At 44.3% G+C, this 20,645-nt stretch overlaps 1 protein-coding gene across 3 annotated transcripts; it reads left to right on the top strand.

Moving 5' to 3' along the window:
• COPS7B (COP9 signalosome subunit 7B) lies at positions 1-19,206 on the top strand. 3 transcript variants are annotated; one of them, XM_050963838.1, is made up of 7 exons: positions 1-75; positions 3,379-3,555; positions 5,030-5,105; positions 12,676-12,764; positions 13,372-13,574; positions 15,126-15,231; positions 17,826-19,206. In XM_050963838.1, the coding sequence occupies exons 2-7, from the start codon at positions 3,394-3,396 to the stop codon at positions 17,982-17,984; spliced, it is 795 nt and encodes a 264-aa protein (XP_050819795.1). In that variant the 5' UTR covers positions 1-75; positions 3,379-3,393; the 3' UTR covers positions 17,985-19,206. The 3 variants fall into 3 exon arrangements, with proteins under 3 accessions (XP_050819795.1, XP_050819794.1, XP_050819796.1); XM_050963837.1 differs by having other exon boundaries at positions 1-79; XM_050963839.1 differs by lacking the exons at positions 1-75; positions 5,030-5,105 and having other exon boundaries at positions 3,459-3,555.
• The last annotated feature ends 1,439 nt before the right edge of the window (positions 19,207-20,645 follow it).

Here is a 20,645-nt window from a genome sequence, read left to right as displayed (position 1 = left end):
GCCGGCGCCGCTGTCATGGCGGCCTGAGGAGCGGCGGGGGAGGCGCCGGGAGCCGGACGGAGGCTGCCGGAGCAGGCAGGTAACCCCCCCGCTCCGCCCCCACAGCCCCTAGGGGCTCCCCGCCCGCGCTGCCATTCCCCGCTCACGGCCTCCCCGCCCCCCAGCACCCCCATGGCGACCGGGGCTCTCCCGGCTAAGGGGACGAGGCCTCCCCTTGTCTGGGCTCCCATCGCCCCTCACAGATATCGGGGGTCTCCCTGGCTGGGCCCCCCATGAACCCTCCCTTCTCTGAGCTACCCCTGGGGGGGGGGGAATCTCCCTTTGGGCCCCCCCCGGACCCTCTCTTCTCTAATCTAACCCGGAGGAGGGACTCCCTGACTGGGCTCCCCCTGAGCTGCCCGGGCAGAGGGGTTTCCCTGCCTGGGTCCCCCATGGGTCTGTGGGATCTTCATCGTCCCCTTCCTTTCCATCTACATCGGGGTGGAGAGAGGATCTTTCTTGGCACCTCCACTTTCACTCTCTACTACTTTGGTGGAGAAGACGGGGTCAATCTGCTCTGGTGTAAACTAGCAGTTTTCTTGTTGCCTTCAGTGAAAGGTGCGTTCACCAGTGCTTGGTGTGAACTGGTAGCTTTGTCTGACTGTAGGTGTAAGCTCTGTAACTTGAGTCCACCTTTAATATTTATGTGTCCTGTGCAATGAGAGGTTTCTGTCTCCAGGACTCCTTATTTTCCTTCCAGCCCGTTGCCAGTTTGAATTAGTTTCTGATTATGATCTAAACACATGGGCATTTGCAGAGACCTCTGTTATGCTCCTCCTGTTGGAGGCAAATAGTTCTACACAGAAGATACACAGTACATTCAGCTTTAACCCTTGTTGTGCTGAGTGGCTTGCCTGCTGCATCCAGGAAACCTCCTCCTTTCTCCCTTGCACTCACACTGACCCTAGCCCTAGATGCTCTGATCTTTGGATAGTATGTCGCTGTGGGAAGTCTGTATGTTCTTTTCCTTTTCACTCCTGAGGGTCAGTTTGACTTGAGCCTGCCTTAGGACTTGTGGAAGGAAGAAATCCAGGCAGTGAGTACTGCACCTGTGTCTCTGGAGCTTTCAGGCAGCAGACATGCACGGTTTCGTATTGGAAAGATAAAAATGTACCTGAAATGTGAAGTTTGACAAATAGGGTGGAAAAATCCTGTTGTGCACCAGCCTAGGCAACCAAAAACAGGGTATGAACAAGTGAAATGTGACTATGAGACAAGTGCGACTGTGCAATTGAAAATACTGGGTGTATGGCTTGCCAGCCTCATTTGAACTGAAAACAAAACCTAGCTACCTCAGTTCTTAGGAAACTGAAGAAGAAATAATGATTTTTCCACTGGGCCACTCGTGCCAGGCTTGCCATTTGCTTCTGTGCTACCAACCTGCTCCTGGGGATGGCACTTCCAGAAAAGTGTGTACATAACTGTCTGTGTGGAAAAGTGCAAACTGGAGTATGGACAGCAGAACAGATCCAAAGAAAGAATCCAGCAAAATTGGTAAATGATCAATCTCTTCCAGGAAGATAGCCCTGACCCATTGTCTAGGGTCTGGAAATGGGTCAAAAGATCTGGGTTCAGTATCTATCTCTCACCGACTCGCTATGTTCTTGAGCAAACTCTTTCACCTTCAAGTCTGTTTACTCATCTGTAAAATGCGGATAATAATGCTACCTAGTCTTGGAAAGCACTTTGAGAGCTACTGATGAAAGTACATAAGTACAAAGTTATGCTGTTTCATAGGTCACGCAAAAAATAAGCTGGAGGAAGGGAATGTTTCATATAGGGCAGCCATCATTTCATGCTGCATTTGTGATGCTGATTGTCCTTTGATAAATTACCTTAAAATATTTCTTTCTTCTACATAACAATTGCTTTTCATCAGGCTAAAAAAAATCTATTTAGTCTTAATCTGGTAGCCTCAAATGATACCTGGGAACCAGAAAGTAACACTATGGTGCCTCTGTCACCTGTGATTTTGAAAATAAAAGAGGTGGAGACTTTGCACAACTTTCACAACAGTACCAGGAAAACCTACTCTGTCACAATCTTGTACAACATATTCAGTACTTGTAGTGCCTTGGAGGATAGTCTTGTGCTTAAGACAAATGCCTGGGAGCCATGAAATCTGCATTCATTCACAGTTCTATCACGTTCCCTGTGTGATCGTGAGTTAGTCACTTGACCACTTTGTGCCTCAGTTTCCTTTTCTGTGAAAGCAGATGATAAACCTGATTTACCCCTTAGATGTATTTGGAGACACAGGGTAACTATACTGCCAACACAGAGTGTGATGGCAGCTCAAGTAGACCTATGTGAGCTAACTTTAATCTAACTTGCTTGGATAGTGGAGTAGTAAAGCTGCAGCAGCCTGTGCTTCAGCGTAGGCAGTATAAGCCCACCCAGAACCCTAGTGGGACTAATGCAGACAGAAAGGTTAACAAGATCTTAAAATTGTCACCAGAATATGTCCTTTGTAAATATAACATGAAAAATCATGTCCAATAGTGATTCAGGGCTTAGGAGATCAAGTTCACTGTAGCTTGCACATGACTTGTATTTTACCACATTTATTTATTTTCTGAACTTGTCTGCTGGTAACTGGATTTGACATTTCAGAGCCCAAATTATAATGCTCAGAGTGAAGAAACAGGTCAAATGTATTGGACCAAAACTGAAGACAAAGATTTATCTTCATAAAGAGAGGGTTGTTTTTTATCATGTAAACCTTGTAATTAACACTAATCTATGTAACTGTGCTGTGTTGGCAAAGATGCACTGTAACCAAGTACACTAGTGACAGAGCTTTTTCATTTCCCCTCTTTGGCTGTGAAAGCAGTTGGAGTTCTATGTTCCTGCCTTGTTAACTGACAGGTATGCAGATACTGTTGGGACAGATGCACTATATATATAGGGTAAATCAGTTGCTGTTCGTTTGCTGTGTAATGAGTTGTGAGCTGGAAGGAGTCTCACAAAACCCACCACCAGTGTTGTCTCCACTTGGCAGTCTCAAAAGAATTGAAAGCCTGAATTGGCCATGGAATCTAAAGCCCCCTTCCTAGTCCTAGAGGGGCCCTTCCAGGGCATCGGTGAGGCACGTTGGCAGGACAGTGTGCAGGATGCTTTTAAAGCTAGTGCCTGAGCTGTTGCTGCTCTGTGACTAAATAGGACTTTGGCCTCCAGGGCTTTGTCTTGCACTCATCACTAGCACTGAATGATCATAAAAACAAGGCAAAGTTAAGTGTGCAATGTTACCATCCTGGACATGCTTCCTGATCCACTTCTAAGCAGCGCTTTGCACAAAGATGGAGGAAAGAGTCATTAAAACCATTTCTTTTTTGGCAGATTGAAAAACCTAGAATGGCAGGAGAACAGAAACCATCCTGCAATCTTCTTGAACAGTTTATTTTATTAGCCAGAGGCACCAACGGGTCAGCTCTGACTGCTTTGATAAACCAAGTGCTAGAGGCTCCTGGGATTTATGTCTTTGGTGAGCTGTTGGAGTTAACAAACGTGCAAGAGGTAAGAGTTACGTTTCTATCTCTTTTCTCTCCCCCACCACCCCTCAGTTTAATGCTCCTAGGAATTTCCATGCACATAGTAGACTAGGATGGCAAAATCTTCATCTTGGGGGAAGCCTGACACAATTTACCACAGTTTTCCAATGCTTCTATCGAGCCCTGAGTCAAAATGACAGATTTACAGAGAATTGTGAGGACCTGGTATACATGCGGGGATCGCTTTTGTCATATGTATTTATTTGGATTTAAATAATAAAATGATGCCTTTGCAAGGCTCCAGGCATCCTAACTTGTAACTCTTAATATAATAAAATTTCAGTAACACTGAAATAATCATTTAAACTAGTATTTCAGCCAGCCAGTCACCAGCAAAAAAGCTCCTTTATATTCCATCATTGTTCTGGGAAGCATACCGTTAGCCTTCTCTAAAACTCCTGTCACAGCTGTATTTTGCAGCATGCCCAGAAGATCATCATGTTTGGGCTGTGTCAGAGGAAAATGGGGAGCAAGTTTCAGAATCCCAGAGCCCTCCTAGAGAACACTCTGTTAGCAGCTCTCTGTCTCTTACAATGAGTGAGATCTAGCTCCAGCACCTCTGCTGATTGCAGTTATGGCAGTGTGGCACACAGGAAGCTCAGCTTTCCAAACAGGCTTTTGTGCATGGACAAAAATGCCATCAACAGTTTCCTCCCAGTTTTTTCATGCAGCGAATCATGTAGATTAGGAGAACTGAAATACCAACCCGGGCCAGTGTAACAGCTGTTGTTCCAGTGCAATATTTGCTTGTCAGAGAATGTACAGAACTTTGAGGCAGACAACTTAAAATGCTCTAACCTGCTTTGTTTTGAGATTGTTTGTGGTTTTGCAGGTTAACTGTCTCAGCTTCCCAGTGTCCAGTAAGGATTCTTAACCAGCCAGCACCATAATCTGCTCATCTGTCATGTGTTAAGAATACACAGCTGAATTTAAGGGGACACATTCTTCATTTTCTCTCTTAAGATGCTGCATGAAGCAGCTGACTCTATAAGCTAAATTCAAGTTCTAATACACCTCTACCACGATATAACGCTGTCCTCAGGAGCCAAAAAATCTTACCGTATTATAGGTGAAACTGTGTTATATCGAACTTGCTTTGATCCGCCGGAGTGCACAGCCTCCCTCCCCACCCCCGGAGCACTGCTTTACTGCATTATATCCGAATTCGTGTTATATCGGGTCATGTTATATCGGGGTAGAGGTGTACATGGAATTGGCTGTGTCATCCTGATTCTACACTACTGAAATGTAGTGCTGATTACATGACTTTGGAAAGGTCCAACCCTCTGACTACTGAAAATAGCCCTTCTTTTATGTATTTTTGAAAAGTTACATATTCTGTGTGGAATTAAAGCCAACACTGTGGAGAAGCTGTATACCAATATCCTATTGGTCATTATTGGCTTACATAAGATTTCTTTTGCTTTCCTCCTCTTCAGCTTGCTGAAGGGCCTAATGCTGCTTATTTCCAGTTGCTGAACCTGTTTGCTTACGGAACGTATCCAGATTACGTAGGTAAGAGATTGCACTTTGCAAATGCTCTAAGAACCTGGTGACAATTTAATGGGCTGTGAGTAGAGGTAATGCAGTCTCTTCAGAACTAGCTTGTGCAGTTTTCATTTTTCTAGCCGGGAAGCTCAAGGTAGCTAACTTACCCAAGTGTGTGATGTCTCCGTGAATGTGGCAGGCTGAAAGGATCTAAGGGTAAAATTCTATCTGTCAGAGGCTTTCTGGATGAGTGGGGGCTACCCAGTTTATTGCAGCCAATTCAGCATGTATGATTACCTGCCCTATGTGTGTATTCGGTGCAAGGAGCTCCTGGCCATCAGAGACCATGTACGGGCTTTGGAGACCAGAGTGGTTGAGCTGGTTTAAGGGAAACAGAGAGGTACATAGATGAGACTTTCTGGGACACAGTAGAATGGTCCCACTCCCGGTCTGACAGCCTCTGTGCTGTTGAGAAGGATGAAGGTCTCAGGGAAGGAGAGCATCGAACTGGAGCAGAGGGAAATGAACCCATAGTTGAGACCCTCTTTCCAGATGATAGTGTGGTATCCTGTCACACTGAGGATACTTCTCTGGGGGAGAGAACTCCAGTTATTAGGAAGAGACTGGTATTAGTAGTGGGTGATTCAACGATTAGATAGCTGGGTTTGTGATGACCGGGAGAACTGCATGGTGACTTGCCTTCCTGGTCCGAAGGTTGTGGATCTCTTGAGGCATCTAGATAGACTTATGTGTAGTGCTGGGGAGGAACCGGTGGTCATGGTACATGTGGGTACCAATGACATAGGGAAGAATAGGAGAGGGGTCCTGAAGGTCAAATTTAGGCTGCTAGGTAAGAGATTGAAGTCCAGGACCTCCATGGTAGCATTCTCTTAAATGCTTCCAGTTCCACACATGCGGTCAGTTAGACAGGCAGAATTGCAGGGTCTCAATGTGTGGTCGAGACGATGGTGTAGGGAGTAGGGATTTAGATTTATTAGGAACTGGGGAAACTTTTGGGAAAGGGGGAGCCTATACAGGAAGGATGGGCTCCACCTAAACCAAAATGGAACCAGACAGCTGGCATTTAAAATTAAAAAGATTTTAGAGCAGTTTTTAGACTAAGGGCTGGGGGAAAGCCAGCATATGCGGAGGAGCACATGGTTCGGACAGAGACATCCCTTAGGGGAGGATCTACTAATAGAGATTCTCTATGTCCTAGTAAGGAGGAGAGTATGAAAGATAAAATACAGGTAGGATCTGATGAGAAACAGTCAAAAGAAAAAAAGTCTCATTCAACTGCATCATTCAATTGTGATGGAAGACTGCTAAAAGGTGACACGTTTTAAAAGTGCTTATATTCCAGTGATAGAAGTCTAAATAATAAGATGGGTGAACTAGAGTGTCCCATATTAAATGAGGATATTGATATAATTGGCATCACAGAAACTTGGTGGAATGAGGATAATCAATGGGACACAGTAATACCAGGGTACAAAATATATCGGAAGGACAGACTAGTTCATACTGGGGGGGGATTGGCACTATATGTGAAAGAAAGCGTAGAATCAAATGAAGTAAAAATCTTAAATGAACCAAACAGTATCATAAAATCTCTATGGATAGTAATTCCTTGCTTGAATAATAAGAATATATCGGTAGGGATATATTACCGACCGCCTTACCATGATGGTGATAGTGACTGTAAAATGCTCAGGGAGATTAGAGGCTATTAAAACAAAAAACTCAATAATAATGGAGGAATTCAACTATCCCCATATTGACTGGGTACATGTCACCTCAGGATGAGATGCAGAGATAAAGTTTCTTGACACCTTAAATGACTGCTTCTTGGAGCAGCTAGTCCTGGAACCCACAAGAAGAGAGGCAATTCTTGATTTAGTCTTCAGTGAAGCAAGGATCAGGTCCAAGAAGTGAATATAGCTGGACCACATGGTAATAGTGACCATAATATAATTAAATTTAACATCCCTGTGGTGGGGAAAACGCCACAGAGGCTCAACATTGTAGCATTTAATTTCAGAAAGGGGAACTACACAAAAATGAAGCAGTTAGATAAACAGAAATTAAAAGGCACAGCACCAAAAGTTAAATCCCTGCAAGCTTCATGGAAACTTTTTAAAGACACCACAATAGAGGCTCAACTTAAATGTATCTCCCAAATTAAAAAACATAGTAAAAGAACCAAAAAAGCCACCGTGGCTAAACAACAAAGTAAAAGAAGCAGTGAGAGGCAAAAAGTCATCCCTGAAAAAGTGGAAGTTAAATCCTAGTGAGGAAAATAGAAAGGAGCATAAACTCTGGCAAATGAAGTGTAAAAATATAATTAGGAAGGCCAAAAAAGAATTTGAAGTACAGCTAGCCTGAGACTCAAAAAGTTTTAGCAAAATTTTTTTGAATACATCAGAAACAGGAAGCCTGCTAAATAGCCAGTGGGGCCACCGGACGATTGAGATGCTAAAGGAGCACTTAAGGACAATTAGGGGTTTGGAGAGGGTCCCATATGAGGAAAGATTAAAGAGGCTAGTACTCTTCAGCTTGGAAAAGAGGAGACTAAGGGGGGATATGATAGAGGTATATAAAATCATGAGTGATGTGGAGAAAGTGGTTAAGGAAAAGTTATTTACTTATTCCCATAATACAAGAACTAGAGGTCACCAAATGAAATTAATAGGCAGCAGGTTTCAAACAAATAAAAGGAAGTTCTTCTTCATGCAGCACAGTCAACCTGTGGAACTCCTTACCTGAGGAGGTTGTGAAGGCTAGGACTATAACAGCGTTTAAAAGAAAACTGGATAAATTCATGGTGGTTAAGTCCATAAATGGTTATTAGTCAGGATGAGTAAGGAATGGTGTCCCTAGCCTCTGTTTGTCAGAGGATGTAGATGGATGGCAGGAGAGAGATCACTTGATCATTGCCTGTTAGATTCACTGCCTTTGGGGCAGCTGGCATTGGCCACTGTCGGTAGACAGATATGGGGCTAGATGGACCTTTGGTCTGACTCGGTACGGCCATTCTTATGTTCTTATGTAAGGGCATTGTGGAGAAACTAAATTAATTCTTTGCATCAGTCTTCATGGTTGAAGATTTGAGGGAGATTTCCAAACCTGAGCCATTCTTTTTAGGTGACAAATCTGAGGAACTGTCCCAGATTCAGGTGTCATTAGAGGAGGTTTTGGAACAAATTGCTAAATGAAACAGTAATAAGTCATCAGGACTGGATGGTGTTCACCCTAGAGTTCTGAAGGAACTTAAATGTGAAATTGCAGGACTACTGACTGTAGTCAAATGACTGGAGGACAGCTAATGTGGCGCCAATTTTTAAAAAGGGATTGTAGTGGGGCAGCTGCCTCATTCTGGTGTGGAAGAAGTTAGAGAAAGCCAAAGAGGCTGTGCAGAGTCCCAGCCAATCATGGAAGGGCTTAGTGGGAGCCAATCAAGTGGAGGCTTGAAAGCAGCTAATCAGGGCCAGGCTGGGCCCTATAAGAAGGCTGCAGGGCAGAGAGGAAGGCAGTCTGTCCCTCGAGGGCAAAGGGAGAAGAACTGACTCTTAGAGAGAGAGAAGCACCTAAGACAGAGCAAGGCTGGGCAGGGTCAGCAGGGGCTGGGAGAGCTGTAGGCTGATAACTGCCAGACTGGGGCCCTAACACATAGGAGCAGAGAAGGTGCTGGGGCTACGGGAAAGTGGCCCAGGAAAGTAGGCCTGAAGCCATGGGCTAGACTATCTGCAGTTGGCCACTGAGGCAAGTAGAAGGACTGAGGACCACCTGTCCCCCAAAAGCGGGGACAGGGGCACAGCTGAAGGGCTGTGTCCTGAAGAGGACACCGCAGTCTGGGAGCGACGCGTATCCAGATGGTGGAGGAAGTGGAAGTAACAGCGAGTGAGACACTTCTAATAAAATGTGCCCTGGTGGGCCAAGAGAGCTAATTCCCAGAATGACCAGCAGGAGACACCGTGGTGGTGGGTCTGCAGCGTTACATGGCTCCAGAGGTGACCCTGGCAATTACAGGCCGGTAAGCCTGACTTCAGTACCGGGCAAACTAGTTGAAACTATAGTAAAGAACAAAATTGTCAGACACATAGATGAACATAATTTGTTGGGGAATAGTCTATATGTTTTTTGTAAAGGAAAATCATGCCTCACCAATCTACTAGAATTCTTTGAGAGGGTCAACAAGCATGTGGACAAGGGGGATCCAGTGGATATAGTGTATTTAGATTTTCAGAAAGCTTTTGACAAGGTCCCTCACCAAAGGCTCTTAAGCAAAGTAATCAGTCATGGGATAAGAAGGAAGGTTCTCTCTTGGATTGGTAACTGGTTAAAAGATAGGGAACAAAGTAAGAACAAAAGGTCAGTTTTCAGAATGGAGAGCGGTAAATAGTGGTGTCCCTCAAGGGTCTGTACTGGGCCCAGTCCTGTTTAACATATTGAGAAACGATCTGTAAAAAAGGGAAAAAGTGTGGTGGCAACATTTGCAGATGATACAAAACTACTCAAGATAGTTAAGTCCCAGGCAGACTGTGAAGAGCTACAAAAGGATCTCTCAAAACTGGGTGACTGGGCAACAAAATGGCAGATGAAATTCAGTGTTGATAAATGCAAAGTAATGCACATTGGAAAACGTAATCCCAACTATACATACAAAATGAAGGAGTCTAAATTAGCTGTTAGCACTCAAGAAAGAGATCTTGGAGTCACTATGGATAGTTCTCTGAAAAACGTCCCCTCAGTTTGCAATGAGAGTCAAAAAAGCTAATAATGTTAGGATCCATTTGGAAAGGGATATACAGTAAGACACAAAATATCATATTCCCTCTATATTAATCCATGGTACACCCACATCTTGAATACTTGTCCTGATGTAGTTGCCCCATCTCAAAAAAGATACATTGGAATTGGAAAAGATTCAGAAAAGGACAACAAAAATTATTTGGGGTATGGAACGGCTGCCATATGAAGAGAGATTAATAAGACTGGGACTTTTCAGCTTGGAAGAGAGTCGACTAAAGGGGGATATGACAGAGGTCTATAAAATCATGAGTGGTATAGAGAAAGTAAATAAGGAAGTGTTATTTACTCCTTCTCATAACACAAGAACTAGGGGCTACCAAATGAAATTAATAGGCAGCAGGTTTAAAACAAACAAAAGGAAGTATTTTTTTTCACACAATGCACAAACAAACCTGTGGAACTCCTTGTCAAATGTTGTGAAGGCCAAGACTATAACAGGATTCAAAAAAGAACTAGATAAATTCATGGAGGATAGGTCCATCAATGGCTATTAGCCAGGATGGGCAGGGATGGTGTCCCTCGTCTCTATTTGCCAGAAGCTGAGAATGGGTAATGGGATGGATCACTTGCTGATTACCTGTTCTGTTCACTCCCACTGGGGCACCTGGCTTTGGCCACTGTTGGAAGAGAGGATTCTGGGCTAGATGGACTTTTGGTCTGATTCAGTATGGCTGTTCTTATGTAAATCTTTTTTTCATCTGACTATGGAAGAACAGCAATAACCAGACTGTTACATGCTGGTCTAGACATTTAGAGTGGGCATTTTACCAGCCTCTCTTGGGCTGAGTCACTGTGACATGAATTGACTTGCTCCGGTATTCACGCTCTCTTCCTAAGATTCAAAAGACATTTATTCTGCAGAGGACAAACTCTCCATCTCTTTTGAAATTAGAGTGTTACCGATTAGAGGATCTCCCCTTTCAGGGGTTTGTAACCTAGTCTTGAAAATCCATTCTGAATTGAAACTTGGTAAACAAGCTTGTGTCGTGTTTTGTGTAGTGAATGTTTGTGTGCACAAATACAGTATTTGTGTGTGTGCATAGGCTATTAGACAAATAGTCCATTTCTATGCGCAAAAGTCCAGTTTGTTGTGATAATTTTGCATGCAGATTAGGGACACAGTTGCATATGCTTTTCACACACAATTGCCCATGTCTGTCTTTGGAAACTGGCCCCTAGTATCTGTTTAAATAAAAGCACTGCATCTACCAGTGAGTTCTTAGAAGTGTAATTATCAATGTCACAATTTGACTGGGTTGAGTTGCTTTTCTCCACTTGAATGTCTTAAACATCTTTGTTTGGGAGATACTTGGCAGGAACTAAATCTGTGCTGTAGTCTAGGCTTTGCTGTGTTTTTGCATTACTGAGAAACTAGCTACAAAGGGAATAATCTCAAAAAGGAACAGCTTTTCTAGTCAGCCTTAAGACAGACCAGAGAGCCTTCTTGCTTGGAAACCATTGGCTGTGCTCAAGAAGGGTGTCATGCAAAAGACCTATCTTGTTCCTAGGCTTCTATAACCTCTTCATGTGGTAAAGCAAACTAAAGACATGTCCACCAAGATGCCGCCTTGAAAATAGCCACTTGTATATAATTTCAAAAGCACCAAATCTGAATCAGGATAGCGTGTCTGTCTGAAGGTGCATTCCAACCTAGCCATACCTTTGTGCTTACACTTCAATTCTGATGCAGTGCAGTGCTTAATATTTGTGAGCAGCAACCTGAATCCAGAATATCACAACGCTTTACAAATAATTCTGTCCAGGGTGTCATTGATGCCCATCAAAGTAGAATCTGAGCACTTGAGTTGTAAAATCTGGAGAACAGCGTTAGTAGATGTATTGAAGTGAAAGCTCTGGTAGATATGGAGCCAGCACAAGCTTCATGAATTCTTTGCAGTCTGTAGGTCTCTAGATGTGACCAGTTAGAGGACCAGTCTGCTCTGCATGAGTGTTAGATCCTGGGGCACAACTTGTAAGATTAGGGATGTTCACTAATATCCTTGACTTAAGCTTCCCCTTCCCATGGAAGGTTCTATTGAAAAGTAAGATAGTAAGGGAGAGAGTAATCACCGCCTTCCAAATAAAAATGGGTACAGGACAGAGGAGGCCAAAATGGAAAGAATTGGGTGAGATGGATAAGATAACCTTAGTGTCACGGAAATTCTAACTCATTAACACACATATTCCAAAGAGCACCTTTGCTTTTGAAAGCAGCCAGCCGTCTTTCTGTTTGTGAATACACTAGAGGCATGTGGATACTGCAGTGATAAAATGGCCATAGAAGAATCTAGATTAATAATGTCTCTTCTTTCCATGAATCTGATGTTTGACACTTTCATGCATAGTCCCCAAGCTCTTCAAAGAAGTAAGTATCATCCATATTTTACAGCTGGTGAAACCAAAGTCCAAAGTTTTATTAGCATGCGCCTACTGACAGAGGACAAATAGTTTGGTCTTGGAAACAAAATATTAACCATATGTCTTGGCAGTATTTCACCTGTAGACATGTGAATTATGTTCTGTATTTTTGTGGTTCTGGTTTTGGAATTAGAACAGTTAATAACTGACTTTTTTTTTAATTCCGTCTCTGTTTCTCCTTGGGTATGGTCCAGCTGTTACTTACGGCAGTACTGTCTTCTCAATAGCACCCTTTCGTAGCAGGAGTAGTACTTAGTACTACTAACTTCTAGGGTGCAACTCAGTCGAAGACTTTGATCTGAAGGTTTTGTTTAATTCTTGAAGGAAAATCTGTAACTTTGTTCTCAATTTTTTTTACATTGAACAGCAAACAAGGATAACCTGCCAGAGTTAACGAGGGCCCAGAAGAACAAGCTGAAACACTTAACTATTGTAAGCTTGGCTGCCAGAATGAAGGTAAAATATAGAAATCTTAGCTAAGTAATGCCAGCCATTTCTGCAAGTGGCATCCAAGTATTGTACTCGGGTTTGCTTTAGGCTGCATGTGTGCTCTGGAAAACCTGTGACTGGAAAATTACCTGCAATGTACAGTGCTCCCCTGTATTCATGGGATTCAGTAACTTATGAAGGACTTCCAAGGAGTGAGAGCTTGGAATGGCTGAACAGCTCTATAAAGAGCGAGAAATGGGCATTCTGGGAGGAGAAATCAGATTGGCTAATGGAGGCGGGATCCACTCACCCATCTAGCTCTTGAAAATCTTTGTCAATTCTGGTTGGAGGAGGGAACTAACTATTTTACCTTCCACAGTGCTGCCACCCCAACTCACTTCCCAGAACTTACTGTAATAAAAGCTTACTGGAATGTCTTATGTGTGACGAAACCTAATAGTATCTGCTTCCTTTGATACTATTTGATACTTTCCCACTCGCTCTTTACGTGCAGGGTCTGTACAATAAATATTTGTTTGACTGCAAGCTTCTACTAACCCTACTTCCAGACTATGCTCAACTTTCCATTCCGGACCCACAAGTGACTATTTGTTCTTGGATTTCCTGTTTCTAGTGCATTCCTTACTCTGTGCTGCTCAAAGACCTGGACATGAGGAATCTGAGGGAGCTGGAAGATCTAATCATTGAAGCTGTGTATACAGACATTATTCAGGGGAAACTGGATCAGCGCAACCAGGTGCTGGAGGTGGATTTCTGTATCGGCAGAGACATTCAGAAGAAGGACATCAGTAATATTGTTAAAACACTCCAAGAATGGTGAGGCAGGAGGCTCCTCCACCTTGTCTGATTTGCCTTTTAGGAATATCTCAAAGGAAATAGCTTGCCCTGGCTTTTTCTGAGTCCTGTAAGAATCAAATGTTAGCTTAGTTTCAGCATATTCCATTCATTAGCACTCTTACACCATGAAAAGTCACTTCTCGAAGGGTCCCTCGTGGACAAAAACCCTGATACCCTCTCCAGTACTTCTTACAGATGCTGTAATTGTAGTACATCCAATTGTACTACTGGCTTCAGATTCTGAAGTTACCTCAGTTCTTACCTTAGTTACCTCGGCTCTTTGCTTTAGGGCCTCTCCTACAGTCATGCCAAAATGACGTCATGGCCTCAACCTAGAGACATACATCTTGTAGAATGATACCTTCTTCCTGCTACCATATTAATTTTTCTGATTAGCAAAGACAGATTTGTCCGCTAATCCTCTGGTGATGAGAATTACTCAGGCAAATCTTAACAAACTGTATCTCAGAGTCACAGTACTTTAAACTTCATCCCTGAAGTGTTTCAGATATCTCTGTAGGCCGCCCTTCATTGCTGGAGATGAAGCAGACCTCATGCTTTTGGCTGAGACCATCTTGTTCTGGTTACTCTCATGTATTTTTTATCCAGTTTCCAGTAATCCGCCTTTCAGTCCTGTAGGATTCGTTCATTACCCAAAGGAGTTGCCACTTTTCTAGGCCACAGGGACTGTGACTGATTTCCAGTTGACTACATAATACAGTCATTGCCTAGCTGTTACGGGTGCATTAGAAATAACAAAGATTAAGTAGCTGTGGAAGTATGGTAACCTGGGTCACTTAGTTTTTCCCTTTTCCCTGCTCCACTCCTGCTTCCCCCTCACTGCAAGAAAGGAGTGCAGCAGCTTCTTGGATCTTTCTGCATTGCTTGATGTGCAACTCTGAACCCACTTCAGGTCCCTTTCCATTCCGTCCCACTGTGAATGGGAGCTGAAACTGTCATTGAGTGGAGGAGTGTTCTTGTCACCCTGATCGTTTTTTTCTTAGGGGACCTTGTCAGTGTGACTTTGATTTTCTGAGTAATCTTTAAAAAAAACCAGTTTCTGATCTATCCCCCTTTACGTAGCAATTCCTGACTTTTTAAAAAGGTTTGAACATGTTTTTTGGCTTCTCTGTGGTGAATCTAATAGAGCAACTCCACCAGACATGCTGGGACCAGCCCCTGCTTCACACCTCTCTGCTGCCTCTTTTGTTTGGCTTTGCTGCTGCTGGCAAATATCTTCTTACAGGCGCAAGGATGTGTACACATGTGAGCTCCTAGACTGGCCATCAGCAAAGCAGCAAAACTGAGTAGATGCATGTTCAAACCTTTTTTCACAAAGTAAACACTAAAACAATAGAATAAAACATCTTTTTCCACTCAGTTCTTTCAGCTCTAATCATCTTCACTGCTAATGTTAAATATAAGCCCCATAACTTTCAGACAGAACTGTGTTTTGTTTTGTTTTGTTCAAATTGAGTGTCCCTTTCAAGCTGTCCAGCATTGAACACACGAGTGTTGTTACATTTTCAGGTGTGATGGGTGTGAAGCAGTTCTGTTAGGAATCGAACAGCAAGTGCTTAGAGCCAACCAGTACAAAGAGAACCACAACCGAACTCAGCAGCAGGTAGAAACAGAGGTAGGTGTAGAATCACTCCTGTCTGCTCTGGTGATGAGTGTGTCAGATACACCTTCAAGTTTCTCTTGGTGAATTTCTTTGCTTATTAAAGTGAGAAACTAAGGGGCCTGGCTAACACACAGTGCAGGGGTAGGCAACCTATGGCAACGTGTGCTGAAGGTGGCACGCGAGCTGATTTTCAGTGGCACTCACACTGCCCGGGTCCTGGCCACCGGTCCGAGGGGCTCTGCATTTTAATTTAATTTTAAATGAAGCTTTTTAAACATTTTAAAAACCTTATTTACTTTACATACAACAATAGTTTAGTTCTATATTCTAGACTTATAGAAAGAGACCTTCTAAAAACGTTAAAATGTATGACTGGCACATGAAACCTTAAATCAGAGTGAATAAATGAAGACTCGGCACAGCACTTCTGAAAGGTTGCTGACCCCTGACATAGTGTGAGCAGGAGTCTTGTAACCTTCCTTTGCACTGCACTGCCGATGTCCCTCAATTCTTACCTTGCAGTACTCCATGCTATTCAGTCCAGGGCTTCTGCTAGGTGGAGATTGACAATCATGCTAAGCAGGTGTGCTAATCTTGTGATGCACCATCTAGGAAAGAACTTGGATTCCTCCTCTTCACGACCATATTAACTTCACTGATGAGCTAAGACAGATTTGACCACTGACCTTCTGATGTGTGGGTTTCTGAGTCATCCTTTGTAAACTTGCTGGGAGCTCCTTGCGTTAATTTGTTAGGAAACTAATTTTTTAACACACAAAACATGATGGAAATCTGATGTTTCTACAACTTTAGTTTTCACTGTAAATAATGCAAATCCAGAAGGAATAAGAAAAAATAGTTGATTTATTGTAAACCTAGGAATATTGTTAAAAATCTCTCCATGACCATTCCTAGACATCTCTCTGAATTCCATCTGAAGTGGTGAAAGTGTGGTAAATTCTTTCCTAAGAAACCCTAAATTGTAGCTGCAAAAAGTGTGTTTGAAAACTGCTTCCATCACTGAGAGTGCCTCATTTGTTAACCTTACAAACGTGGACAGCCCTCTGACATCCCAAGGAGTAGATAAAAGGGACTACATTTTCAAAACTGGCTAGTGAGTTTGGGTACCCAACGTGAACTCCCATAATAAAGTTTTCTTGTTCACTGGATGAGTCCTCAACAATTTCTAAAAGTCTGGTTGATTTAATGTGTCAACTTGAGTCCCCCAAAATGACACCTAGATTCCTGAAATCGCTTTTTGAAAATTTGAGCCAAAATGTGTTTCCCCCTAATCCTGTAATATCCAGAGATGGCCAACAGAGGGCAGCATAAGCACATGGTTTTAGTCTCTGCTAATTGTATTTGCTTGTGAAAACAAAACGACAACTGCAAAGGTGAGAGCAGTCCTTCTGAGACTCTAGCTCGAGGTTTATTTCTTGCAATCCTGCATCCCGGCAGGTTCATGCTGGCCTTTTGAAGCTGTTTATATGCAGTGATTTGACTGGCGCCCAGGACACTTTTGAGGAGTCTGGTGGCATGTTAAAGACTAACAGATTTATTTGGGCATAAGCTTTCGTGGGTAAAAACCCACTTCAGATGCATGGAGAAGTGGGTTTTTCACCTACGAAAGCTTATGCCCAAATAAATCTGTTAGTCTTTAAGATAGACTCATAGACTTTAGGGTCAGAAGGGACCAACATGATCATCTAGTCCGACCCCCTGCACAAAGCAGGCCACAGAACCCTACCCATCCACTTCTATAACAAACCCCTAACCTATGTCCGAGTTATTGAAGTCTTCAAATTGTATCACACTCCTTGTTTTTGTGGATACAGACTAACACGGCTGCCCCCTGATACTTAGGACACATTTGGTTTGCCGGGTGTTTCTAGCCCTGAGGAGTCTGGACTCCTGAATTCTATGCTCATTTCAGGCTGCATTTGTTTTGTCAGTTCACCAATTCTTTTCGTGGCACCCCCTGAGGTCTGGTGTTTGGAGGGTGAGGTGCCATGCAGATGGCACTTCCCACTGTTTCCTGGTGCCTGGGGAGCATACCACTGTGTGCTTGCTCACCGAACATACCCCAGGTCTTGAGGGTAGCCTCCATTCCTACCTTGGAGGAGAATTGTGGATCGATTGGCTGATTGGTGCGAATAGTTTTCCCTTCCCTTCACTCTGCAGAGCTGTTCTGGTGTGGAGGTTTTTTCCTCCCCACATATCCCAGGCACTCCCTGTCAGTAAACAGACACTTGAGGTCTGCAGACTGGTGAGATGGCTGCCTCCTTCAGTCAGGCAGTGGAAAGTCTTTCTTGCTTGTCACTGTGCTACACCTGGTGTCTAGTAGCAGATAACTGCACCCCTCAGTTGCCTCCGAACCAGGTCTAACGTCAAGTATTACCAGGTCAGGTCATCTACAGGTTGTTAATACCAACACCTAATAAAATCAGATTGAGAGGATTTAATGTGTGTGCATGGGGAGATTTGTATCCAGCGATGAGTTACTCTTAGAACTCAAGGGCATTTCCATTCTGTGCTTAGGAAGGGGCTTCCTCTGTGCAGTGGGAGTGGAAGAAGCAAATGCTGATTCGCTGTCTCTTCTCGCCCAGGTCACAAACATAAAGAAAACATTAAAAGCCACGGCCTCATCATCAGCACAAGAGATGGAACAGCAGCTGGCAGAGCGAGAGTGCCCTCCTCACGCAGAGCAAAGGCAGCCCACAAAAAAGATGTCCAAAGTCAAAGGGCTGGTCTCCAGCCGCCACTAGAACCTGCCATGTAGCCATCATTCAGCCATGAATGACAACAGAAGGAGCGACACAGGCTCCGTGTCTCCTGGGTTCTGGGCCAGTCCTCTCCAGGCTGGCAAATATAAAAGCCCTGTTTGAATACAGCCCCAAACCAGCCATGCCTGGCTAAGCTACAGTGTGCAAATCTCATTCACATCCGAGATGCCGCCTGTTCTCCTAGGCCTTTAAAGAGGGACTTTCAGCCAGAGATAATTACCACAAGGGGCAGAAAGCCTGTGACACCAGGGGAACGAAATCTCTGTGGAAGCTTTTGCTCCCTCCCAGCCAGCCTGCCCATGCTCCCTCTTGCGAGGAGTTTGCCATGCTGATTTAGAGTTCAAGATAACGTCTTCCATGGCACCCGACTGAATCCCAAAATTGGGACTTGGCTCTATTGAAGCCCCAGGCTGGGAGAGAGAAAACTACCAACACAGATCTCTCCAATCCCAAGGGGAAGGCAAAACATTACTAGACCAGGAGCAGCGCTACACTGAAATCTTCCACCTTCCCCAGGTCCCTCTGTATTTTAATTCACACTCTCCCTCTGTGAAGGTGAGATCCAGTGCTGGGCTGTGTTCACTAACCTGTTTACTGCCCTTAAGCCTTTTAATCTGCCACTGATTTAAAGAACTAGGCTACAGCGGTGAGGCTTCAGCATGGCGAGGAGAAAGCAAGTGGCTTTCTCTCGAGCTCTCCGTGTTACAGGTGGCTGGGGACCTACTGGAAGTCATGTTCCTTCTCAGTGTGTCTGCATCCTCCCAGGGCTGCTTGTGAATTGTTCCCTTCCTGAAATCTTTAAAGCATGATACCGTAAATCTTCCTTGGAGATGACGTGTGGTGTGGAAGAGGAGCCTCTGTGGCTTGGTGGCAGGCCAGTGGCCCAGAACCCGCTGACAGGCGTGGCAGTGACATCCCCTTGCTGAAACGATGGGCTTTACTAGCCTCTCTGAACTTGAACAGTTTCAGGTTGTATTTTACTCCTTTTTTTTTTTTTTTTTTTGTACATTGTCGTGATTCTAAAGCATTTCAGCCTTTGTTTTGTGTTTGATATTTGTTACAGGCTAACTTCAGGGGACTTGCACCTCGTGGGGGAGGTTGGTGACTGTTAGGTTTTTTTTAAGGGGAGGGCAGGGTTGAGATCTAAACTGCAATTCACATGAAAAAGTGCATTTTGGAACAAATTAAATGCTGATTTAATGTAGGAGTCGAGTCTTGGCTTTGGAGCAGCCATGGGCAAGCACTGTCTAGGCTAGCTGGGCACTGACATGGCCCTCATGGCTGGGTTATCGGAGTTCCTTGCTGACACCTAACTCCATCTTCACGTGCACCTGGCAGGTGGGGAGGTATCCTTCCCCTTTTACAGATAGGAGCTGAGACACAGAGAGATGTGACTTGCCCATGGTCATGCAAGTGTTCTGTGTCAGAGCTAGGTCCTGCAGTCTTAACCCCCCTTACCCACAGGACCAGGAGGATTGAGACTGTCATACTTTGCTATCACAGTCTTCACAAAGTGAGCCCCACTGGGGAATTCCAGGTAAAGTGCTACACGGCCACTGCAAACTGTTGTCGGTCATGTGCAAACCCCCACCCCCAAAAAGACTGGCTATGAACTGGTTCCCTAGAGGTGAAGGGGCTCCGCGGCCACATTCTCAATCTCCTGAGCCTCCATCCTCACCTCTTCTACTGCTTGCTCACTTCTAACACCTGCCTTTTTGTGAGGAGGCAGGTTCAACGTGACTGTCTTGAAAGAGGCTTAGGTCTTCAGTAACCAATGGCGTGCAGGGCTCAGGTGGGTGAAATCAACGTGAATTGGCCTAGTTCGTGTTCTTTGCCTGTCTCTCCCACTGTGCTGTACTGAAGGGGGAGCAGCCTCAGTCCTGCTGAAGCTTTCTCACCATCAAGTCTTTACATTTTTATGAGCTTTATGCAAAAATCTGAAAACTCCGTTGGATGCTCAGGCCTTATTTTCATGGCTGTGTGCAGTGCCTTTGTTTAGTAGAGAAACAAGGGAAAGCTGCGCCCTGCCTTGAGTAAAAAATGAATTCTTACTTCTGTGCACTACAGTGAGAGAGATGGAGGTGGAGGTCAGAGGAAAACAAGCTACTTTGCCCTAATCACTTATATGTTTGATTGCAGACCATGTGCTGTACAGAGAGAGAGAGAATCCCTTTCTCTGAGGCTTGGTCTGAGACAAACCTTGATAAATCCAGTGCATGAGGGAGCACAGCTCTGCTACAGCTTGGTAATTGAGCTTTCAGGGAAGGCTTGGAAGTCATTCCAGGAGCAATGGGACAGTGTGGCCACAGACAGCAGGGGAGGGCGGGTGGGACCGCCCAGTGACTGCAGTGGATGCTGCAGCCTGGAGTTGATCTGTGTAGGAGTTTGGACAAGCGGCTTAAGGAGGTAATGGATGTTGAGTGACAGAATGGAGGGCTTTAGATGACAGGTGGGGAAGGGAGTGAAGCCTCTACCGCCTCTTGATGAAACACCACAAGAGGGAAGTGGAAGTGGGGAGGTGGATCTGTGCTGTGCAATAAGTGATGTGAAAGCGGATCAGTTGGGCTCACCTGCTTCATGCCAGCCTATGCTAGCTGCTCTGCTACCACGCAGCATGCCCCAGTCGTGCCTTCCAGGTGTTGG

This window comes from Gopherus flavomarginatus, chromosome 8, assembly GCF_025201925.1.
Source record: "Gopherus flavomarginatus isolate rGopFla2 chromosome 8, rGopFla2.mat.asm, whole genome shotgun sequence".
In the NCBI taxonomy this organism is placed as follows: domain Eukaryota; kingdom Metazoa; phylum Chordata; order Testudines; family Testudinidae; genus Gopherus; species Gopherus flavomarginatus.
The sequence above is the reverse complement of the archived record's forward strand: the minus strand, read 5'-3'. Positions and strand labels throughout refer to the sequence as shown.